At 39.4% G+C, this 23,086-nt stretch overlaps 1 protein-coding gene across 1 annotated transcript in view; it reads left to right on the top strand.

The window, feature by feature from the left end:
• Nucleotides 1-8,135: 8,135 nt before the first annotated feature.
• The window catches only part of arid3c (AT rich interactive domain 3C (BRIGHT-like)), an 82,681-nt gene continuing 67,730 nt past the window's right edge, over nucleotides 8,136-23,086 (top strand). Inside the window, exons 1-2 of the mRNA XM_008284345.1 lie at nucleotides 8,136-8,174; nucleotides 8,464-9,147. Of these exons, the coding sequence (XP_008282567.1) occupies nucleotides 8,136-8,174; nucleotides 8,464-9,147 (723 nt within the window). The remainder of the gene's footprint in view (nucleotides 8,175-8,463; nucleotides 9,148-23,086) is intronic.

Here is a 23,086-nt window from a genome sequence, read left to right as displayed (position 1 = left end):
CCGTTTAATCCTCACTAGGGTCGCGGGGGGCTGGAGTCTATCCCAGCTGACTTAAGGTGAAGGAAGGGACACTGTGGACAGGTCAGCAGTCTATCACAGGGCTACACATAGAGATAGACAGCCAAGCACACTCACATTCACACCTACAGACAATTTGGAATCATCAATTAACCTCAACATGTTTTTGGACTGTGGGAGGAAGCCGGAGAACCCGGAGAGAACCCATGCTGCACGGGGAGAACATGCAAACTCCACACAGAAAAATCCCGGGCGTCCTAATAGGGACGCGAACCGGGGATCTTCTAGCTGCGAGGCAATGGTGCTAACCACTGAGTCACCTTGCAGCCCATGAGTCAGAATGGGTTTTAAAAAATATGTATCGAAATTGGACAATGGTCACATGTCTTTCCACAAATAAAAACAGAAGATGCAGTGTAGTGAGTTTTGATTTAGTAATTGTTTTTTTAGTCATTGACATGTAAGGCCTGCAAGACATTTTCTGTCTACATTGAGCGAGAACTCATTGTGAGAATCTTATAAGCTGCAGTGTTAAACATTTGTGTAATGATGTTTAAGAAGTGCAAGAAATATATTTGAAACCAGAGACAATTCAGATTTTCACAACATATACACTAATAATTAGCAGCAGATACATTTGCAATGATCAAAATAAATATTGAATCTCCCTGTATGCTGTAAATATCCCATACAGGGGTTTCACACAAAGGCAAAAAACTTTAAGGAAAGTTAGTCTTCTACCAATATCTGTAATCACTCTCTGCTACAGTGTGTCTGAGGGTGTACAGGAAGTGTCTATTGGGTAAGAGCACCCTCTGATGGTTAGAATATTCCTTTAATCTGAGAGGAACAGCAGCAACCTTCACAGCTTTCATTCATTCACTATAATATTTTCAATCATTCATTCATTTAACTCTTATGCATACTCGAGACATCATTGATTGACCCTCTTTTTTTTAATGACACTGAGTTAGATTTTTTTTTAAAAGAAAATATACATAACAACACAGTTCATACTGTGTCATAGTATTGTATAGTGAGTGTGTCTGTGGGGTCTAACTTTATTACTAATTTCTTATTCTAATTACATTCCATTGTGATCAGACCACTATATTGTTAATAGTAATAATGTTATTAAATTGCAATAAGAGTAAAGAACGTTGTTAGGTGACGTAGTTTTAGAGCCATAGAGTCACAGATCGGAGAGGATGGATGGTCTAACATCGCATTAGACTTAAACACGTGAGAATAACATTCTTTTAGTCACTTTTAACCATGGCTGTTCCTTCACTGCATGTTTGTAATTGTAACTATTCAGTGGAGGCTGAAGGCTTACTGGTTTAGTGGTGGCTGGCTGTAGAACAGCGTAAAATGATCAAGGTAGAGCTGAAGGCTGAGCACATGGAACATTGGCGCACAGGTGAACTGTGCGGCTGTTGCTCAGGTGGTAGGAGCGAGTTGTGGACTGATTTAAAAGTTAGTGGTTTGGTCCCCTGTCCACCCACTTGTCCTTGAGCAAGACACTGAACTCAAAGTTGCTCCCGATGTCAGGCAGGCACCTCAGACAGCTCTGTTGCCATTGGCGTGTTTAATGGGTGAATGAGAAACACACTGTAAAGTATCACTAAGATAGAAAGGCGCTATCTAAGTGCAGACCATTTACCATTGATAGCTGAGTTACAAGTAAGGCATACAGAAGATCCTACATAAGAACAGACAATGAGTCAGGAAAGTATCTCAAAGTTAACAAAAACAGAATACTCACCTGAATCACTGGAGAAGAGGAAAGTCCAGAGTTTTATGTAGCAAGTTGTTTTGGTGCCTAAACTTCACATGAAAGCTGAAAATACAATATTTTCTACTGTCAGTGGTCAGTCAGGCAACCCTTCTACCAGTCATATCAGAGGGTAGACACTAATGAAGGACTATAAGGTCATTCAGGTTGGATGATTTGTTGCAAATTAAATTTCAGCATTGGGATTTTGCCATGTTTTACAGCTGCATTATTCAACAGAACAGATGTATTGCTGGTTTGTATCACTTTGTTTCCCCACAATTCAGCAGGAAATATTTGGGTTTTCAGAACCATTCAAAAAAGCATTCCTTGTTTTGTCAAAGCTTTGAACAATACTTAGTGATCCTCGGCAGTATGATTTGGGAACACACAGAAGAGATGGCTTAGAAAAGGTTTATAAGTAAACCGGGCATTATGTTCTTTCCCTCATACTTTTGGATTTTTTTTCCAATGTCAAGAATAAACTTACAGGCTCTAAATGTTGTACAGTGACTAAATGTGATGATGAATAATACCCCAGACACCACTGTGGTCCCTCGGAGTGCAATGGCATGAAGAGAATTCCAGTGTTCAGCATTTGCTTTTTCCAGTGTCAGTTGGGGCTAATTGTAATTAAATGTAAGAGTGGAAGTAAAATTAGTAGGTGAATTATAAACAATGCTTCAGGACTGATCTGTTCTGAATTCTTGGAGTTTTTAAAGGTGGTTTGTAAATTTTGGATGAATTTGGATTTGATTTAATTGTCTGATTTGCTGAAATAAGTAGAGAGTAGCATAAACTACAGCAAGACGACAGTTAACCTGCAACAGAGGATCCCAGATAATGCTTTCTCAACCACAGGACATAGTCATTATACTTCTCAGAATAAAAAGGCTAAATAAATTATTGAAGAATCAATGACCTTGCAGTGAGAAACAACTAATTAGTTTGTCATCATTAGTGGAAGTAGTCAGTGTTTGACAGTTGTGAGGCAATTGATTGCACCTGGCGATTTGGTTGACAATCCCTGGAGGTTAATCATTGACAGGATGGAGGGGTCAGCCTCTCCATGGCTCAAGGCTTACAGGGATGGTCGATAATCCTTCATCTGGAAGTCGCTGAGAATTGGTCTTGAGAGCCACCACTCCTCAAATCACCAATAGCTCCTAATTTTATGAAGAGATTAGAAACATGGATGGACTTACGAGTTTGAAGAGACATGGGCTCAGGTGACCAACAAACAGTCTAAAAACAGCTCAGACAATAAAAGCAAAAAAATGCACACCACAAAGACTATGTGGCATTATTTCATATCATATGTAGATAATCCTGTATGAGAGTCACTCACTGAGTCTACTCAAGAGCCGTGAGACCCAAATTACAGAGAGTTGCACTGTAAAACACAATTCATGTATGATATCGCAAGATTAAAATTAAACAATTAAATGTATGCAGGCAAAAATGAAAAATTCAAATTTGCTGATTTAGGTAAACCTTCTAAGTTTCAAGCATTATTTTAATAGGCTGGGTTGATATACTCATGTTCGTAGTGAAGCAACATGCAACATGACCTCAGAAATGTGGGATTCCAAATAGAATGGGCTCAACTCAGAGTTCATCTGTGGTCTTTGTGACATCTACTTGTTATGAAGCCAATTTTCAATCAGTGGGTCTCTCTGTTATTTTATCTCTTGCATGTATGAGGTGTGTCAGAAAAATTTCAAGACTGGTGTCACAAAAGATATATTTCAAATCCAAACTACAAACTACATGTTTTCCCCTTCCAAGTAATCCCCCTGGAGTCTAACACACTTTCCCAGCCTTCTCTGCCACGCCGCCATGCAATCCTGGAAGGATTCTTCCAGGAGCCTCTGCAGCTCCGTCGTCACAGCCATCTGATGTCGTCCACGTCTTCAAAACGGGTCCTCTTGATGACCCTCTTGAGCTTGGGAAATAGGAAAAAATCCCACGGATTCAGGTGGGGTGAGTAGGGAGGTTGCTCCAGCACGGCGATGTTCTTGTCAACCAGGAACTGTCAGATGCTCAGGGCATTGTGAGCAGGCGTGTTGTCATGGTGAAGCAGCTACGACTTGTCCTGCTGCAACTCTCGCCTCTTCTCGCCACAGGATCTCTTTGTAGACGTGCTGGTTGACTGTCTGAAGGGGAAAACTCCTAGTTTGTAGTTTGGGTTTGAAATGTATCTTTTGTGACACCAGTCCTGAAACTTTTCGGACACACCTCGTACAAACAAGCAAACATAGTGATCATCAGCAAAGCCAAGTGGAAAGACAGCCATTAGCTCGTGCTGGTTTTGAATGTTCAGAAAAACTGCAGAAGAAATATATTGCACTGTTGAGGTAGGAACACTGTGGATATATGAGAAATATAAATGATATAAATAAAGAGTTATTATAAGTAATATAATATATATAAAATATATACAAAATATAGAATATAGAATAGTATAATATATAATAGTTAAAACATAATTATAATGTAATATATCCTCTTCCGCCTGAAGTCCAGCACCAACTCCTTAACTTACCTCTCTATTATATATATATATGTCTCTCTCTATCAGCAAAAAATTATTACACTGAACTGAAAAACATGCAGTTCGGTTGTTGTACATTCTATTTTGCCTTGCATTTAAATCTAAATCAGCTTTTACATATCTGGATGTCTCAGCTGTTGGCATATCGGGATAATGTAGTCTACTGCAAGTGCCCAAATGGACAATAATCAATTCAGTTTTTTTTTTAATTCAATTTTTTTTGTGTAGCGCAATTAACAACACATGTTATCTCATAGCACTTAACATAGTAAAGTGAGAAGGGAGGAGAAAAAAACCTCAGACAGAACCAGACTCAGGGAAGGCAGCCTTGAGATGCCTTGGGTTGAGAGTGGGGATTGGGGGGTGGGGAATATATAAATATATATGTATATAATCAGCCCAACCACAGTAATGTCATCCTCAAATGTATGTTTTACTGACTATTCAATTAAATTCAAAAAGACTTTATTTGTCTCAAGGAGGCAATTTAAGAAACAAAGTGCGGTTGGATCAGCATATAAAACTGAATGTAAATGTTACTTTTTTCATTTTAACACTCAGTCTTCAGACCCAACCCATGCTTACTGAAGTAGTATCACTTCAGTTTTTGACTGCTACAGCTCACACAGGAGGACATAAAGTCTGTGCACTTTCCTTAAAGCTTTTAGACGGCACAATCTTCTCTGCCATGATTCACATCAAAGCAGCCAGCGTAATAGCAGTAATCTGTTAATGTTTTTGACTTTATACATTCAAAAACCATGCTGCCATCTTAACTGCCATCTCCACAAGTTACAAAAGGGGAAGTGTTTCCATTTTCAAGATACTGGCGAGTATCATTGATCATTGTTGACCTCCACATAAATTCATTCACGAGAAGTGCTACTTGGAATTTTTGATGGTCTGTTGGTGGTGCATTTAACCATCATTTATTTATTTATTTGTTTTTTGCTTAGAAAATGAGTCTCTGCTTGATGTCTGTGTGCCGACTTGCTCAGGAACCTTCAGCTGCTTGGTGCCTTGTCCTCTGAACATCCACTAGGTAGAGCTGTTCCACAGCGCACTTTACAGTGAAGCAGGGCTGCAAGTCAAATACTCAATTAGAATCCTGTTAAACAAATAAAAATGAGGCTGCCTCAGCAGCGATTGTGCATGCCCACATTTTTAAAAATATGTTATGTTTGAAGCCAATTCAGGGAGTGATCATAAGCACAACATAGTTCTTCCTCAGCAGCTGACTAAATGCAGTTTTAATATTATGCCTCGTTCTTTTGCTCAGCCCTCGAACCACATGTGACTGATACAAACTGATAACATCAAAAGTTATACCAAAGAATTAACAGGAAACTGGATTATTCTTCAACGTGGAGAAAACCTGTGGGGATCCCTGATGTCCTGTATCTGTAAGTCCAGTCTTTTCCAGTGAAATGTATCTAGTGCAAAACACTGCTGCTTGGCTCAGTCAACATCCCTCTCCAGGTTGACCCTCAGGCACTGCACCAGTTCACTACAGAAGACGATAAGACAAAACAGTACTTTATAAATCCAGAAAGACATTTTTGATTTTTAATGGATATTAGCATAATTTGTCATAGAAATTAATTATTTTAAGTTGCCTGTCTTGAAATTTCTGTAATAAATAATTGTAACTGTAAAAAGATAATACGCTAGACACAGAGACTGGCTGAACATCTGGATGACAACTTGAAGCTACATGTTTAAGATCAGCTCTCTGTGGCAGGATCAGTCCAATACCTAAAACCAGCACAGAACCGCTCTGTGTGTTGTTTCAGTGCAGAAGCAGTACATCTGTTCTGTGAACCCTATCCCAGAATACTGGCAGACAGTTACACAAGGAAGCCACTCAAATGTTTTTCACCATACGACCTGTTTAGGAATTTAAAACTAACATGAATAAAAACAATCAACAATCATCATATAAAAGATCACACGTCAACCTAAACCCGACGAAAAAGAAAGAAAATAATAAACTAGAACTCAGTATCTCTTATTACACTTTACCTTTATTGTAAAGCACCAATATATTGAGACAGAAAACTGTTTTAGACTCATACTCAAATTCTGAATTAAAAATTAAACAGACACAACCTCAAATGCAAAGCCACATTTTATTCACCTCATTTTATTCAACTTAGTAAAGTTCTGCAATGTATTCTTATCAGTGGTCATCACTCACAAAGATGAAGAAATGAGTCTGTTGCTTTTATAAAAACATGCAATGCACATGGTTTGGTTAGCTACTAACAGATTCCCAAAATAAGCAACATTTATCTGAGATAGTTTTTCTTTCAAACCAGACAGAAAAAACAAAACACTTACTTTTAGGTGACATTTCTTTCATTTCTACAATTTCTTCTTTTTTTTCTTCTTCTTCTTCTTTTTTTTTTTTTTAGCATAAATCACCAAACCAGTGCTGACCATGCAGATGATAATTGATTTGCTTCAGTCAAATGATATACACTACATCACACAAAGCCTTAATTGCAGGATCAGTGTGGTAAACAGCAGGCAATTACAGGTTTCACCAGAATTATGTTTGCACTGCAGTACAGCCCATGACATACAGTATAACAGTTCTTCACTTGAGACAGCATTTTGGTTAAAAAAAAAAAAAAAAGTTGAACTTTTATATTGCGTGTTTTTGCTGATTTTGAGATCAATTAAAGCAGTTTGCATTTGGATTCCATTATGGATCATAGAAACACACTAGATTTGCCAAATACAATGCATTTTCTTAATGTATGTTGATTTCTGGCTTTCAGTGTAATGAACAGGGCAGGTGGACTAGCACTGTAGTACATGTTTTAGGGTACACAGGTGGCTGTAGAAAGTCTAATCTCAGAGTTGAGAATCTGAACAGCAAAAGTGTCTTCTGTCAGTCAGTGCAAAAAGGGTGTCCTTTTTTGCGCCATACATGTAATGTATCTTAAACGGTGGTGTTTTTGTGATCTCTCAGGTCAAGACACTGGACACAGCAGTACACTGCAGGTGAGAGGTCACAGTAGGGTGGTCTAAAATAAAAATATACATTTATCAAGCATTAGCAAATTTTTGACAGTGTGTTACACAGAGACACGTCTCGTTTTGTCTATCTGGGTGTATCAGGTCATCACTGAAAATCACTATGTCTGGACAACATTGAAGTTTTACATGGGTTTTTGGCATCAGTGTGATAAATACCTTGATTTTGTAGAATTAGACACAAAAACCTTTATGTTGAGTATTATGTAGAGAAAAGTTTACTTTTTTTTGTTATCATCATACCACAATAAAAACAGAAGCAGGTCAGTTTTTAAATAGTCTTGTCTGGTAAGCTTTAGAAGATACAAAAGGAAATGGAGTTTTAAATGTTTGATCACCACAGTTAATGGAAACTATTCCAAACAAAACGGAACTAGTTCAAATTATTTGGCTGAATGAATGAATGAATGAATGAATGAATGAATGAATGAATGAATGTGACGCTGGTGGGAGTGAGGTGTGCTGAGCAGTCCTGGGTGTACCTGACTACTCCTCGGTATTGACGTGTTGTTGGCAGATGGAGCAGGAGGGCTGATCTCTGCCTCCGGAGGTCATTCTCACAGTTGCCACTTGTTGCCAAAAGCAGCTCGGGCTCCAGCATTCAACACCAAACACATTTCCAGTAATTATTCAGCCAGCTATCCACACCGAAGTATCTGGATGTTGAATGCGGGCCGTTAGTCTGGACTGAGAGAAGACTCCTGTGACCTGGTTCAGAACATTTGTGCGTATCTGCCGGACAGAAGCATGGTTGATAACTCCAGTATAGCAACCAAATCTGCTTTGGTAAGCGTCCCGTCTTTATTTCTCTCAGCCCGGATTATTACACAGCTGCTCTGCTGTCCAGTCTCTCTTCTTTTCCAAATGCACGTAATGAATAATTCTACACTCTTGTAAACTTTGCACAGTTTTACATTGTTCAGCCACTCGGTGCAAGTTTTCCACCATGGTGAAATATGTCACAGGTTTATATTCGGCTCCACTTCACAGTCTGGTAGCATGAGGCTAATTAGAACAAGTGTTTTAATCTTAGAGAGTGCCGCTAATAATCATTACACGACCACCTTCCTCGCAGCAAGGCTCCTTCTCGTCCGCCAGCAGCCTTCCCCTCCAGGCTGCCTCCGCCTCCTCCCACAGCCCGTTCCCCGGCGCTCAGTCCCACCAGCCGGCCAGCGGCGGCATGAAGCTGGAGGCGGTCATGGAAAACCTGCAGCGGCAACAGGCGGCGCGGCTGGCCCTGGAGGAGAAGCTCCGCCAGGCGGAGAAGGAGAAGGACCTGCGCTCCATGGTGGAGTCCCAGATTCATCAACAAGCTCTGGCTTTCCGCCACTACCAGGCGGCGATGCGCGGCGCCCTGGCTGCCGGAGTAGGCAGCTCGTCCCCCGGGGTGACACTTCCACACTTGGACGTCCGCAGATCCGTGGAGGACGGGAGCTGCAAACCGGGCAGCGACTTTACGGAGCGGGGCGAGGAGGGAGATGACATGGAAGAGCAGGATATCATGGATGAAGAGGAGGAGGAAGAAGGGGGTGATGTCGGGTTAAACCACTTCCAGTACCGGCACTCTTCGCTCCAGGGAGCTTGTCTGTCTCCGAAGAGCGCCGCGGTGCATCTCTTGGCCAAAGTCCCGGCGGCCTTCGCTCCGGCCCGCCGCGCAGAGTCTCCGGCGGCACAGCCCCAGTCCCAGACCCAGTCCCAGCACCAGTCCCAGTCCCAGTCCCAGCACCACGAGTGGACGTACGAGGAGCAGTTCAAACAGGTGAGGCAGCAGCGACCCGAACCGGCTCTCCGGGCTTCATTCAGTTCTGTCAACACTTTGACTTTAAACTGCTATTTCAATTTCAATTTCACATTTATTCATACAGCGCAATTTACAACATAATAGCTCACAGCGCTGAACACACTGAGGTACTGAGCTCAGGGATTTTAAGCAGAAAACCCAACAATCTAAAGCTGCCTTTGGACTCAGGCGCTCAGAATAATTTCCGGGAATTCCTTCATTTAAATCAGCCAAACAATTGTTCAATTATAGTTTGTTTAAATTGTACACCGGTCTTCGACTTTTTGCTCACTGTTTTTGTTCCTTGACACCATCACACAATGAGAACATGACTGGATATGAATTTAGAACACTTTCTGAAGAGTGCCCGTTCAGTAATGGTCTGTCCACATAAGATGCTCTCATGTAGGTTTGTGTCAGAGGACACACAGCACATGCAGAATGCTGACAGTCAACCAAGTTTCTACTGGATTGGGACGGCAATTTGGTATAAATACGGTTTTAACAGGCTGTCAATTAGGGTTATTAATTTGCAATTGATAGCTTTGATAATTATGATCAGCTATAATAACCTGTAAGTTGCATGTTGTAACATTATCCCTTGACTGGACAATCCAGTCGTTCAGTTTCCAGAAGAGAGCTGCACAGAATCTGGATCTAAACACATTTATTTACAACTTATCAGGCATTTTTTGATGGGTTGCAAACATTTATAAATGCATTGTTAGCAACTACAACGTACATTTATTTTGCAACAATTAATAAGATTACATTTTGTTAAATACTTTGATTTAGTTTTAAGGCTTTTAATCTGCTAATGAAATAGGACTAAATTCTGGTGATTCATTATTAAATGATCAGTAGGTTATTAATAAATTAATTTCTGTTTAAGTCCTGTTTCAGAAGGTATGTGGTAATGTGGTGCATTTAGCTGAAGGGATTTTTTATAACCTGCTGATAATAAGTCCTCATAATAAGAATAAGAATAAGAATAAGAACAAGAATAAGAATAATGTGTCCATATTATTATCATTAATACTAATACTACTACTACTAATAATAATAATGGATTATCATTGATCCAGAATGCATTTGTAAATAATTTGTCAACCATTATTTGAGTAAATACAAGGTTCCTTGTCTGTAATGCCTGTCATAGACATATGTTTGCCTGTACAAACTAATGAAGGCCTTTCTACTAAGCAGCTCTTTTGTTTTCTTGGCGACTGGTTAATAACAGTAAGTTATTTGATTGATATACAGATGTCTGAATTTATTTCCAGCATGCAGCAGACAGATCTATACTCTGAGCGATTGTGGATGCTCCATGTCATCTTTTATTTATGATGGATCATTTTCTGACTTCCATAAATGTGATGTGTACATTAGTGACTGCATTAGTGCTGTACATTAAAGCAACCCAGTGCATGGAAATGCAATTTAAATCGGGGGTGAAACCAATAGCTTCAATATAGGGCCAATTACGTGTAGAGGATGGTGAGATGACGCTGTGGAGAGAACGCTCATCATCCACTTCTCTGTTTTCTCGTTGCATCTATGATTCATTCATTGCCTATTTACAGATTTTTCTTATTATCAGTAATGTGGCATTGGGAAATATACATTTAATGCCACAGAACATTATTTAAGTGTTCCTCTTGTCCTGTTATTGATTTTAGATACACACTCATTATAAAATGTTCACTTTTTGCTGAAAACTCTTATTTTTATTGAGACAAATTTCCTTTCGCTGTACATGTCTACTCCATGTAAAAGCAGCGTCTACACTTCAGAGATTCCTCAGGATGTGCCGTATTGTGGGGGTCATTTGTATGTAGTCATTCAGTGTAATGGTCATGGGACAATAAAAAGATGCTTATGGCTGCTAGGCAGACAGAGTGGAGCCAGCGTAGTAAGCATGCTCAAAGCTGCAAAACAAAACCACATTTGAGGGCAGTAAATGCATCTTTGGAAATAGGAACAAGATGTGGGCTAAATATAAAACGACCCCAAAGAGGCGGGGACGTTTTAATCTGATCTTAACCAAAATGGAGCAGTCAGTGTTTAGAGTAGCTCCTAAATCATCTCTTCAGACTTCTAAAAACAACAAGAGACTCAGTGCTGGTAAACAGTCATATTTTTTACTGTTATAAAAATATGAACTTATTTGCATTGCTTTTGTTTTTATTTTACATTATACTTGCTGTCTTGAATAGCATGTCAAAGTGTTACCATGACCCAAATCTTCAGTGCAAAGAGTGGTGACAGGCAGCTGGTCAAACTTATTTTAGCCTCTAATGACATGAAACGAGGCACTGTGAAGCAGAATGAGATGAGAGATGAGAGAGAGAAAGAGATGAGACTGTAAAACATAAAAGAAACTCCTGGCAAAGATGGAAAAAGTTGCACAGAAAGTTGACAAAAAGAGCTGAGGCAGAGAGAGGGGCTGTGGCGTGCAGTTTTGGCAGTGGCTCAGAAAATGTAGGAAACTGGATCTGGTGGTATCCCAGTCTGGCTCGCACCCAAAAGTGCTGGGATCTCCCTATCAGGCAGCATGTGTGTGTGTGTGTGTGTGTGTGTGTGTGTGTTTGTGCATCTAGGAGTTGGCTCAGTGCCAAGCTATTACAAAACAGAAACCCATGCTGTTGCACACTTGGCTGTGCTTTCATTCTGACATGCACACACATTGTTTACAAGCGTGTTTGCATGGACATTCAAGCCTGTAGGCATTTACATAAGCACTAGTACTCAGTGCTGGTTTCTATGAACTTTGTGTTAAACCCACGTGAATAACTAACAAAGGAAAACAAAATAACATGTAAATAGATACATTTTTCCATATCTTTTGTCATTGATTATTGTTTTTTTTTTTTTTTTAAATATATCATTTGCAGCCTTTGTCTGCTTCTTGCTGACCATGCATTGATCAAGCACTACATTACAATCCTTTGCCTAACATTGTGTAGGTTCCCTTGGTGCTGCCAAAACAGCTCTGACTCGTCAGTCCACAGACTTCTGAGGGGATCCTGTGACACAAGGAACTTTTAATGACCCTTCTAATGAAAAATCTGTTTTTTTCTATGCCAATCTCCACTAATGGCTGAAGAAATAATTTTCTAAAACACATCTCTTATTGTACATGTTTTCAACTTTAGCTCATGCTTTGTTACGTGCTGCATTTTGTGAAGTGCATATCTTTTAACCTTTGAGTTTTCACTTGTATGTATCCCAGTGTTTAGCGCATTTTGGGGATTTGGATAACATTTTTTAGAAAGTTTGTACCATTTTAGATGTTTGTTTTTTTTTATATCTGGTTTAGTTCATTGGCAATGTTATATTTTTACAATGTAACGTGTTAGACTTTGTCTAGAATTGAATGATTAAGTCCTGAACTGATTTTTGTAGTTTTCTCTGGTGCCTTTGTTATAACATCAGAGACAGACTATACAACCATCAACCACAACATTTAAACTGTCTGACTAATACTGTAAATCCCTCTTGTACTGCTTGCTTGTACTTGCTCTGACCCATCAGATCATGAACACTGGGGTGTCTGGCACCAGGATATTAGTAGTGGATCCTGTGGGTTGCGGGGCCTCCATGGATCAGTCTTGTTTCCTGAGTGAATAATGTAATTTGATGAGCCGCATATGCATTTGTGTTTGGGGAGCCACTCCTTTTTGTGGATTGTACCTCTTTCAGCTTGTTTTTCCAAAAACTATAGAAAAGTGGAGGAGGGAGCTCCATCTGTACTGGTGTATGATTTCACTCCCCTCCCCCTGCAGCTCAAATCTACTACATTGCAAAACTATCCATCTTCACACATCATGTGGTATACCTTTTAAGGCAATCAGCAAAGAGGAAAAGATACATTAGGGTTTTTAGAAATGCACGATGTACCTGCAGCTGAATGTGTATCCTGTCTTATTTGATAATGACGACTGGGTTTTGGAAAGTTCCTACCAACACGGCAGATTTATTAAATATTTCACTAAAACTGGATTTTAAGAAGCTAATAACTGGCTGCAGGTTAAGACTGGCTCGGATATTTTTGGCAGTGTGGCATTTTTTTCAGATCAGCACTAACTGGAACACAACATAGGATCACTTTCATGACTTTTTATTCCGTTCTTAAATTCTATCATTCCTAATTAAAGCCAGGCTGATAGAGGAATTGAAGCAGTTATAAATATTGATTCATGACTGTACAATATTACATTTTTATAACACATGCACACATTCATTTCCTGGTTTGATTTGCTTAACACACATTTGAAAATTGCGAGAGTCGTGCAATCCCTCACCAGTATAAAAGGCTAAAAACATTTTTAAAAAAAATAAAAATTCAAAGGGTCCATCTTGAAAAACAATCAGTCCTCCAATGTGACCCCCCTGCTACTGCACAACCCACTTTAGTGTGACCATAAAACCTAGCAGGGAAACCCCTTTTGAAGGAGACACATGCTGCCGCTCGGCTACTCCTGTGTCAACATTCTGTCAGTCCAATCTCATGAAGCTATTGTGAAATGTATTACTTAATGCTCCATATGGCAATGCTACACTTTTTTTCTTTATTTATTTTTGGATCAGGCAGTACAGTCAATAGGAGGAGTGCGTAAAGCCCCGGCCCTCCACCATGAACTTTGGCTCCACAACAGCTGTAACTCACTTTAAAACATGCTCTGTCACTGGAAATGCTTTAATGGTATCCTGGGATTCTTTCACTGTGTGCCATTACAGCTGCCTGGTAGACTGCCACATGGACAAGAGGGAGTGGGGGGGCTTTGAAGGGGAAACAGACGTGAGAGGGCAAAGAGTAGTTTGAAGTGTGTGTGGTGTGTAGGTGTGTTGTGTGGTCAACCTAGTTGGCATCAGTGTCTGTAAGGCATTAACTAGTCAGGCCCCAAAAGATGAACCATAACTGGTACAAACGATAATTGTTTTCAAAACTTCAGCCTGGGCAGTTTAAACATAGATTCATACAGTTCCTCATTCAAGAAAATATGCTGAATTAGTCACTTGCTTATTTGATTTGAAGGCCTTAAATTGTATTATTAAAGCATTAGTATAGTATTTTTAGACCTTAATTAGAGACAATAGAGAACTGACAAGAAATGGCAGAAAGAGGCAACAAAAATTCCGGAAGACAAGCCGGGGGTTCCTGTCGTTTTAATGACTGGACCACTGGGGTGTTTAAAGGTTGTAAATATATAGACAGTGCACAATTAGAATTTTAAGCATTTGGTATTTGTATTTCTTCCAGTGTTGGCATTTTTTCATAAATGGTTGGATATTCTTTCATCACTTTCCTGGGATAGATTACTTTAATTTTAAGCTCAATGGTCAGTTATATGTTCTAGTAGAACTTAAGTGAATATTGTTTATTTTATCTGATTAACAGCAAAACCCAAAGTAATTAGTTTAGAGTTTTATGGAACATAGAGAAAATCTGAGGCTGTTAGCTGCTTGACTAATACTTTCATTATCAAGATTATCAGTAATCAGTAGCAACTGAGTATTTGAGCTGTCTGCTCTGATACAAATGTTCAAAGGGTGGTTTCTTGGCTCGCTCTGAGAGAAATTAAAATGGTCATTCAGGTAAAAAGTTTGATTTTACACTTGCTATACAGTATGTTCAAAAATTTTAACAAACAAATGATCTCCTGTTCAGTTCTCAACAGCATTTAAATGGTCTTTAGGAGGAAACATCTTAATTCATGTTAATGCAAGAACTCACAGACACATCCCCATGTCAGTTCCTTTATAGAGCGAGGACAACAGTGTGTTGGGACTGGGTCTCTTGTTTTCACTCTGTATCACTGCAGGAAGGGACCTGGGAGTCTGCATGCAGTGAAACATGGGCCTGGCACAACGTGCCATTGAGACATATTTGTTTTTACTGCAAATGGCTCCTCTCTTTTCATTAAACTGGAGGCAGGGTCGGCTTGTTCAAACACCCTCCCCATCCTCAAAGTGGGTGTTACTTTTTAATCGCAGCGGCCTGGAATTTCTGCAACTGCTTGCAAAAGCCCCTCTCTGTTTACGAGATCTTAATATTAGGCAAACATTGCGTCAGCACTGCATCTCTGACTCGCATTTTTTCATTTCACCATTGTTGGGGAGGCCCCCAGAATTGCTGTGATGATGTGTTAACTTTTGAATGCATGTGTATGCCTGAACTTTTAGATTATTGTCTATCATGTCATTTCTAGAAACAATGTTGTAATGCAGTATAATGGCATGGTGCTTCAAAACACAAGTTACAGGGAACTGAGAGGCTCCAAAAGACAGAATTTAGAGATTGATGTCTCAAAAAATAAATCATGAAAATAAATATACATGAACATTGAAGTGGGGCTGCGATATTTTGTAGTGATGACTTGGTAACATTTGTAATGTGATTAAAACTAAATCTTCTTCAACATCAATATTGTGATACACTATCGACTTGACACAAAGGAAGCTCATGGCTCAAAGATGACATGATCCTGACTTTAACTCTTGGTCTCTTCTCCCACCATACTGCGATGCCATGTCGTCTGGGATCTGGCATGTAAGTGTATTGGTATGTTCAGGAATGAATTTGAGGCAGTTTTTTTTTCTTGGAATATTTGCATAAATTTTACTGCTGGGGTGTTTTAGCAGTCCCTATTTATTTGCTACAAACACTCATTGCTTACTCCAGACCATCAGGATTAGAGTCAATGGCTCAAGGCTCAAGCTCTTTATTGGATTTGCTTGCAATCGTGACACCTCTAAAATTAGCTCTGCATATAGTATGAACAATTCTGAGCAGACTTATTTTATTACTACAGGGCTCACTTACCATCATTCTAGCCCATCCCAATTGAGTTTCGCATGATTTACCCACAAATCATCAATACCTTACATTAATCTTAACTATTTTCAAAGTAACAAGATTTTTTGATTGCATGTTTGATTTTAGTTATTCTGACACATTAATATACAGAATTGTTATTGTTAGTGTTGTACTTTTTCAGAAAGACTGAATATAAAAACCATAACAGCACAAACACACATCTGTCCCTGTCGTTGGAGGTAACAGATAACAAATCCAGAGTAGAAAATTTACTTATTCTTCAATATATGTGACCTTCAGCCTCATTTGCATTCACTATAATGACCTACTCAGCATTTTTGGCCCAATGCATGTAATCAAAAGCTGTACAGTCAATGGCTGGAGATTTGCATGTGCCACTTGGGTTGCTGCTATGTGCTAACAAGATTGAGTATTCATTGATAGACAAACGCCAAGCTAGCAGATTGGATTGCTGCCATAAAGTCTGTGTTTGTGTGTCAAGGTCTTTCTAGCATGCAGAGGAGGAATCGCTGAATCGGTTCCTGTATAATGAGCTATTTGAGGTGCTTACTTGTCAGTGTATCCATAGTACAAGGCTGAACAACCTTTTTCTCTAATTTCCCATTCAGTGCCTTCAGTTTTGTCTTTTTACACTTGTATTTGTAACTCATCATAGCCTGAATAGAATAGAATAGAAAAATACTTTATTTATCCCAGGCCTGGGAAATTATTGTGATACAGCAGCAAAAAAAAGAAAAGACACTAATCACAACAGAAAAGGGCTAAAGTTAAATACTATTAAATTTCTCTACCAGCTATCCTCCTTTGCTTTCTTCTAAGTATATATATGTATTTCCTTTTCTTCGTTTCTTTTACTAAAATAAACCTATATTACTTGGCCCTCATAAAACTGACCAATTTCCAACTAGTTATTTACACTGATGTCAAAAAATGTAGGTCTGGGAAGCACAAGGGAACTCCTATAATATCTTAATTCTGTACTGATTCCATGTTCATTTTATGTGAAGTGCAGTTAGGAAATAGGATACATTTAGATATGTATGATATGCAAATAATTGCAAGTGTTTTTCTTAGAATTAAACATATAGCAATATAATCATAAAATGTTGGCATGAAGTTTACATACACTTGTAAAGACCACATATACAATGTCAGTCTTGAGTTTTCAGTGACTCCTACAACTCTTTTATTTTTCTAAAATGAAATGATTAAAACAAAAACATCTTTGTTACAAACAAAAGTCATGCATTTTGGTTTTTCATATATTTACTATCGATCTTCTGGAAATATGACAAAATCTGCTGAGTCAAAAATATACATCCAGTAATTTTGGTGATGAACTCTCTCATTACGCTACGATACAACCACCACAATAGGCCTTAAGTTGATAGCTAGACTCTTCTCCTCTGTGGTTCCTTGGTGGTGGAATGAGTTACCAAACTCTGTTCCATCTGCAGAATCCCTCTCAAACTTTAAGAAAAGACTAAAGCACCAAAGTCCTATCACACTTGAACTTGTTCTATGGCACTTAGCCAGGTTGTTTTCTCCTGACTAGATCCTTGCTCGCGTTGTATCTGCTCTCAGATGTACGTCGCTTTGGATGAAACCATCTGCTCAATCAGAATTGCAAAATTGTGGAATCACTGGAAACTCAAGACTGGCATGATGAACATAGTCTTTTCAAAGTGTGTGTAAACTTTTTTTTTGCTAAAAAAAAGTTCTTGCAGCTATAGTTTGGATCTTGACTTTGAAGCTATTAATTGTGATAGCTCTGACACGACTTGATCTATAAATGCTACTATTTTGTCTGCACTGATTTGTATTTGAAAAAAAAAAGCTGATAAGATAATAGCATGATCCAAAAGACAACTTGGTTAACTTATAAATGGCCCAGCAAAACAATAAATTTATCTCAGTTGTCAAAGTCAAGTCTCAGCTTGACAAGTTGTCTCACTTCTAGACAAGATCTACATAACAAACTTCATTACTTTGTCACAAATTTCACCAATGAATGAAGGAGTCTATGTCTTGACAACTGTATAGTCAATCTGCTTTAAAGTTGGCGGCTGTATTGTTAAGTTTGAAGTTAGTTTCATGAAGAATTTGTTGTTTGAGTTGTTGGAATTTGTTGTTTAACATTGCCTCTGTACAGTGCTTCAACTGAGTAAAATGAACTGAGGTCATGGGTTCATGGTTCGTCCCTTCACTCCCAACCCAAACTACAACAGTTTACTATCTCCTGTCACTCTACTTCTCTTGTGATCCTTGCATCCCAGCAACCTCTGCAGAATAGCATAGAGAGCATTTCATAACCAAGAAAAACACTGGTATCTGCTTTGGTCCTGGGTGGACAAGACATGTTGGAGGTAAAGTTTGGAAAGTTCATTTGAAACCCAGGAAGGACTGAAACGTGAACCAATACAGTATTTTTGGGATGGAGGGTGTATGCAAATACAACGAAGGATGGTAGCTGAGGGACACAAAAAGATATACACACCAATTCAATCTGTTGTGCTTCCTGTCATAGGTTAATGGGTTTGTGCAGGTGTGTTTGCGCATGCGAATGATGCAATGCATTACATTCCTATTTAAGGCCTCTCTGTATCAGTGCTCTCCCATATACTCACATGCCAGATAGTGAAACAGACATGTGTTTGCAGTTTAGCCTCCTGGTTTCAATGTTTCTGCTGTTGCTCCAGATTGATGGTAATCTCGACCTGTCCAGGCTGATCTGTTCAGTCCAGCAGGTCACAAGATCAGGTGTAACATAAGTTAATTAACCTCTCTGTTAATCCTGCTCATTGAGGACTTTATTTTCATAATGCTTTGCACTACAGCTTGGCATAAGCCTCTAGCAGTGGACTGAGGGACACTGTGTAAAGAATTAAATTAATCTGAGAGAAAAAATGATCATGACAAGAAAGAAAAACAGATTCAGACCAGAGAGTGACAGAAAGAAAGCAAAGTGATGATATAGAGTCACTAAAAGAAACTAGAAAGCAGAATTTGTTGTGTTTTTTGCCATCTTGATGTCAGCCAATGTATAACCTCTTGCATGTTTTGCATTGAGTACCCCACAGAGATTTTGCAGATTTATTTGTATTTGTATCTCTTTCTATATGCACATTTTTTTTTGTGTATATTGAGCTTCACCCCATTTTCTTATAAAGTCACTGCATGCTGTCTAGGCCTCATGGGAACTGGAGGTAACTGTACTGGCAGTTCTAGATGTCACCGGCCTGCCTCCTCAGTGAGTGTGGACTCCGGCTCCACTGTCTGGGGCTAGCTGGTTAGCCATGACTGATGTTTATAAATGAAATACTGTCGTAGGCCACCACTAATAAATGAACAAGGAAAACACTATAATCGACTCCATAGAAAAACACACCCGTGCCCTGACACTTTCTTCGATGCAGTGATTCACCACATACACACACATACACACGCATGCACACACACACACTTTGTGATTTTCTACTATTGCAGTTATCTGACATTGCAGAACACAACACCTGTCGGTGATGATTTTGCTGCTGTGGTGTGAGAGCTGCCTCCAATATCAGAAACAGATAGTCAAGTGTTCAGTGTCCTCAGTCCAGTAGAAGCAGCTGTCTGGCATAGCAGAAGTTGGGAAATTCCAGTGGTGGTAGCAGTTCAGAGCCTCTGATACGCAAGGTCAGTGACTCCACCCCCCCATTCCATCTTGGCTGTGAGTGACGGGGCAACATCAGCCTAACAATAGCTGCAGGTCATGTTTCCTGCCCTCCTCTCACACTCCTCTAGCCTGATGGAAAGACAATACCCTTTCTGGTTGATAGAGAAGTTTGAGGTGACACTCTACTGAGAGAGCTTCCTCAGTCAGTCCACTAATGAAGAGAAACCATAAAGAGGAGGAAGGGGCAAAGTCTCAGGTTACAGCATACTGACAAAGGTACAGAAGATACTTCTGCAGTACTTGTGTGACATATTGTTGAAAAAAAAATTTGTAGTGGACTCCAAGACATAAGATCTGCACAACAGCGACTCAACACCTTTAAACAGTGTGCAAATACAAGAAGCCGTCCTAGAACATGGTAAAACTTTGAGCAGCTAAATAGACAGATGATTTTTCAGGATTTGGTGGAGACCAAAAACAAGCTAAACTACAAGGAAGACTGTGCCTTCATGGGGTTGACACAAATATCTTTTTAAAGTCATGAAATTTTTCTTTGTGTCAGAAGGATTTATAAAGTGAGTGCAACTGACAGATGGTCAGATGGCAATAGAAACCCCCTCACTTCACATTGTTCAGAGGTAATAAGGAGGTGGCTATCTGATTGAAAATCAGAGGTGTTTATAGTTGCACCCGCTTCCAACTATGATTGGTCCACTGTACAAAGGTCCCCCTTTCAAACAGAGTTAAAGAAAGTGCTACAGATAGTTGTCCTTTTAGCAGGTTCTGTCATCACTGCAGAGGACTTCTAAAGCTCTTAGAGTGACCATTTTGTCTTTGGACTCCTCCCTGACCAAGCACCTACTTGCTTGGTTACGGAGTTTGACAGGACTGCCCATGGTTTTATACCCTTACCTGGATCTATGCTGGATCTATGCTTTATGGTTTGGTTTTTTCCTGACATACAGTGTGAGATGTGGGATGCTGCACAGGCGTGAAACATATGTCCAGGACTTGAGGTTTGCCACAGGTGGAGTCATATGTGACATGTCTGTTTCAAACGCAGCGTTTTAAAACTAGAAAGCAGCAAAACTCCATGTAATGATTAACTTGTCAGGACAGAAACTATGTGTATATAAAGAGGGATTCTCCAGAGAAACAATGCTTTTGCCTAAGATAAGTAAGATTTAAAAAAAAAAAAAAAAAAAGAATAAATAAAAAAGTTTTACAGTTTAAATTGATCTGTCGGATATCCTGAGGACTGATATCTCTTGTGTTCCAAAAAAAAACAAAGTGACTGTACTTATCTGGACCTGTGTGTAATAGAGGCAGAACTCTCTGTGTGCTTTTCTGTCAACTAAACCCATATAAGCTGCAGATTTTGCACTTTCTGTTAGGTTTTGGATCCGTGATGGTGTTGAAATGTCGAGGAAATGTAAAGCGTATTTCATGTGGAGGAAACCTATAACTTTTTTAGTACTTGTCATCCAGGACTGGCTTTGTAGCTTGCTTTGCCCTGAGATTTGTTTGGGCAGCACAAGAGAGTGAGATAGAGCCTGAAATTGGGTTTTACACCCAAAGCGTGAACGCATATAATTCTTCTTGCAAATGTACCAGTGAATCGAACTCTGAACTGTTTATTTGGAAAGAAAACCTGCAGAGCTTTGAACATTAATGACTACTGCTTGAGAGCTACTGTGCTAAATGAAGATCGGGTGAAATTAGATGTGACGGATGCTGAGTATTTGGCCATAGGTGTTAATGGGAGCCTGCAGTCAATTATCTGCTCTGTCTGAGTTTTATCCCAGATGGTCAAATGGACAGCTGGGGAGGTCAGAGATGTCGAAAAAACCTCTCATGATATTTTTTTTTTTTAGGTTTTCTTACTAGCTTCGAGCTTGCAGTGAGTGCCATGTGTTGCAGGTTCAAACTACTCATGATATGTATCATCCCATATCATTCACTTCTGTGTGTTTAAGTGTGTTGACAAGAGGGTAAGACAACTGTTGCAATATCTAATGATTGTGTAACTTGACCTTCATACAACAATGAGCTTAAAGGTAGTGCCAGTATTGGGAAAGCAGCTCGGCAGTGTCTTTGCTCGTACAAGTGATCAAAGCAACATTGCTCTGCAGAAACTGTTTTAATCATCAAGCAGTTGCTCAAAGCTGTTTTTCCATACAGCATCCTTTGTACACTGTTCTCAGTGTACATTACTTTTCTTTTTATTCACTGTATTAGCATCAGGCCATAGGAACTGTTACCTTTTTTTTGGCTTCTGAGAATTTGTTTTTATGAAATGGATATGACAAAATTTTCTTTTCTTTTAACTATTTAAGTTTCTTTACTTTTTCAGACAGGTTAGTGAGGATTAAGCCCCAAAACAGCCCAATGTGCCTTATGACATTGTGCTGTATTTGTAAATGTAAATGTCTAATTTTTTATGCTGGACAACGTTGCACTGTTACTTTGTGAATCCATTTGATAGAGAGGGCTGCATTTTTCATGAAGGGGTCAAATGTGTCTGAATGCAGCCCATTTTTACATTTAGCCAGTTAGATATTTAAACTGGGCTGCAGGGTGGCGCAGTTGGTAGCACTGTTGCCTTGCAACAAGAAGGTTGCTGGTTTGCGTCCCGGTGGGGGCACTGGAATCTTTCTGCGTGGAGTTTCTCCCCATGCAGTGTGGGTTCTCTATGGGTTCTCCGGCTTCCTCCCACACAGTCCAAAAACATGTTGAGGTTAACTGGTGATTCTAAATTGTCCGTAGGTGTGAATGTGAGTGTGCCTGGTTGTCTGTCTCTAAGTACCTGTCCAGGGTGTCCCCTGCCTTCGCCCTGAGTTGGCTGGGATAGGCTCCAGCCCCCCTGTGACCCTAGTGAGGATTAAGCAATGTATAGATAATGGATGGATGGATATTTAAACTAGAAATGTGTGTACTCAAAATCAATATTCACATACTGCAGTTCAGCTTGTTGACGTTCCTCCAAAACATAAAGTCATCTTTATGTGTACAGCACATTGTGGACCCCAAGTGCTTGACAATTGAAGATTTACAATTCAAATTTAGATGTATTAAAGAAGTAAAAATTATGAAGTTGTCATAGGGATCTTTAAACGTTCAAGTCAAGGAACTGACAATATTATATAGAGAAACCCAAGAATTCCCTTTGAGCAGGTTCTTGGAGACTGTGGAGAGAAAAAACTTGCTTTAACCAGAGAAACCTCTAGCATAACCAGGCTCAGGGAGGCTGGCTAGTTGCCTCGAACAGCTGGAGTGTAGGTAAAGCAAAGAGAGACAAATGAGCAGTGAGAAACAACAAAAAAATGAACTAAATTATAATAGACAATGGGCAAGTTGGTGAAGACTGCATGTCAGAAACATGAAACTTTTAGCAAGAAATACCTGCAGAGAAGTATTACTAT

The sequence above is a fragment of the Stegastes partitus genome, unplaced genomic scaffold, assembly GCF_000690725.1.
Source record: "Stegastes partitus isolate 25-593 unplaced genomic scaffold, Stegastes_partitus-1.0.2 Scaffold355, whole genome shotgun sequence".
Classification (NCBI taxonomy): domain Eukaryota; kingdom Metazoa; phylum Chordata; class Actinopteri; family Pomacentridae; genus Stegastes; species Stegastes partitus.
Note: the sequence above shows the minus strand (reverse complement) of the source record. Positions and strands in the feature narration are given on the sequence as shown.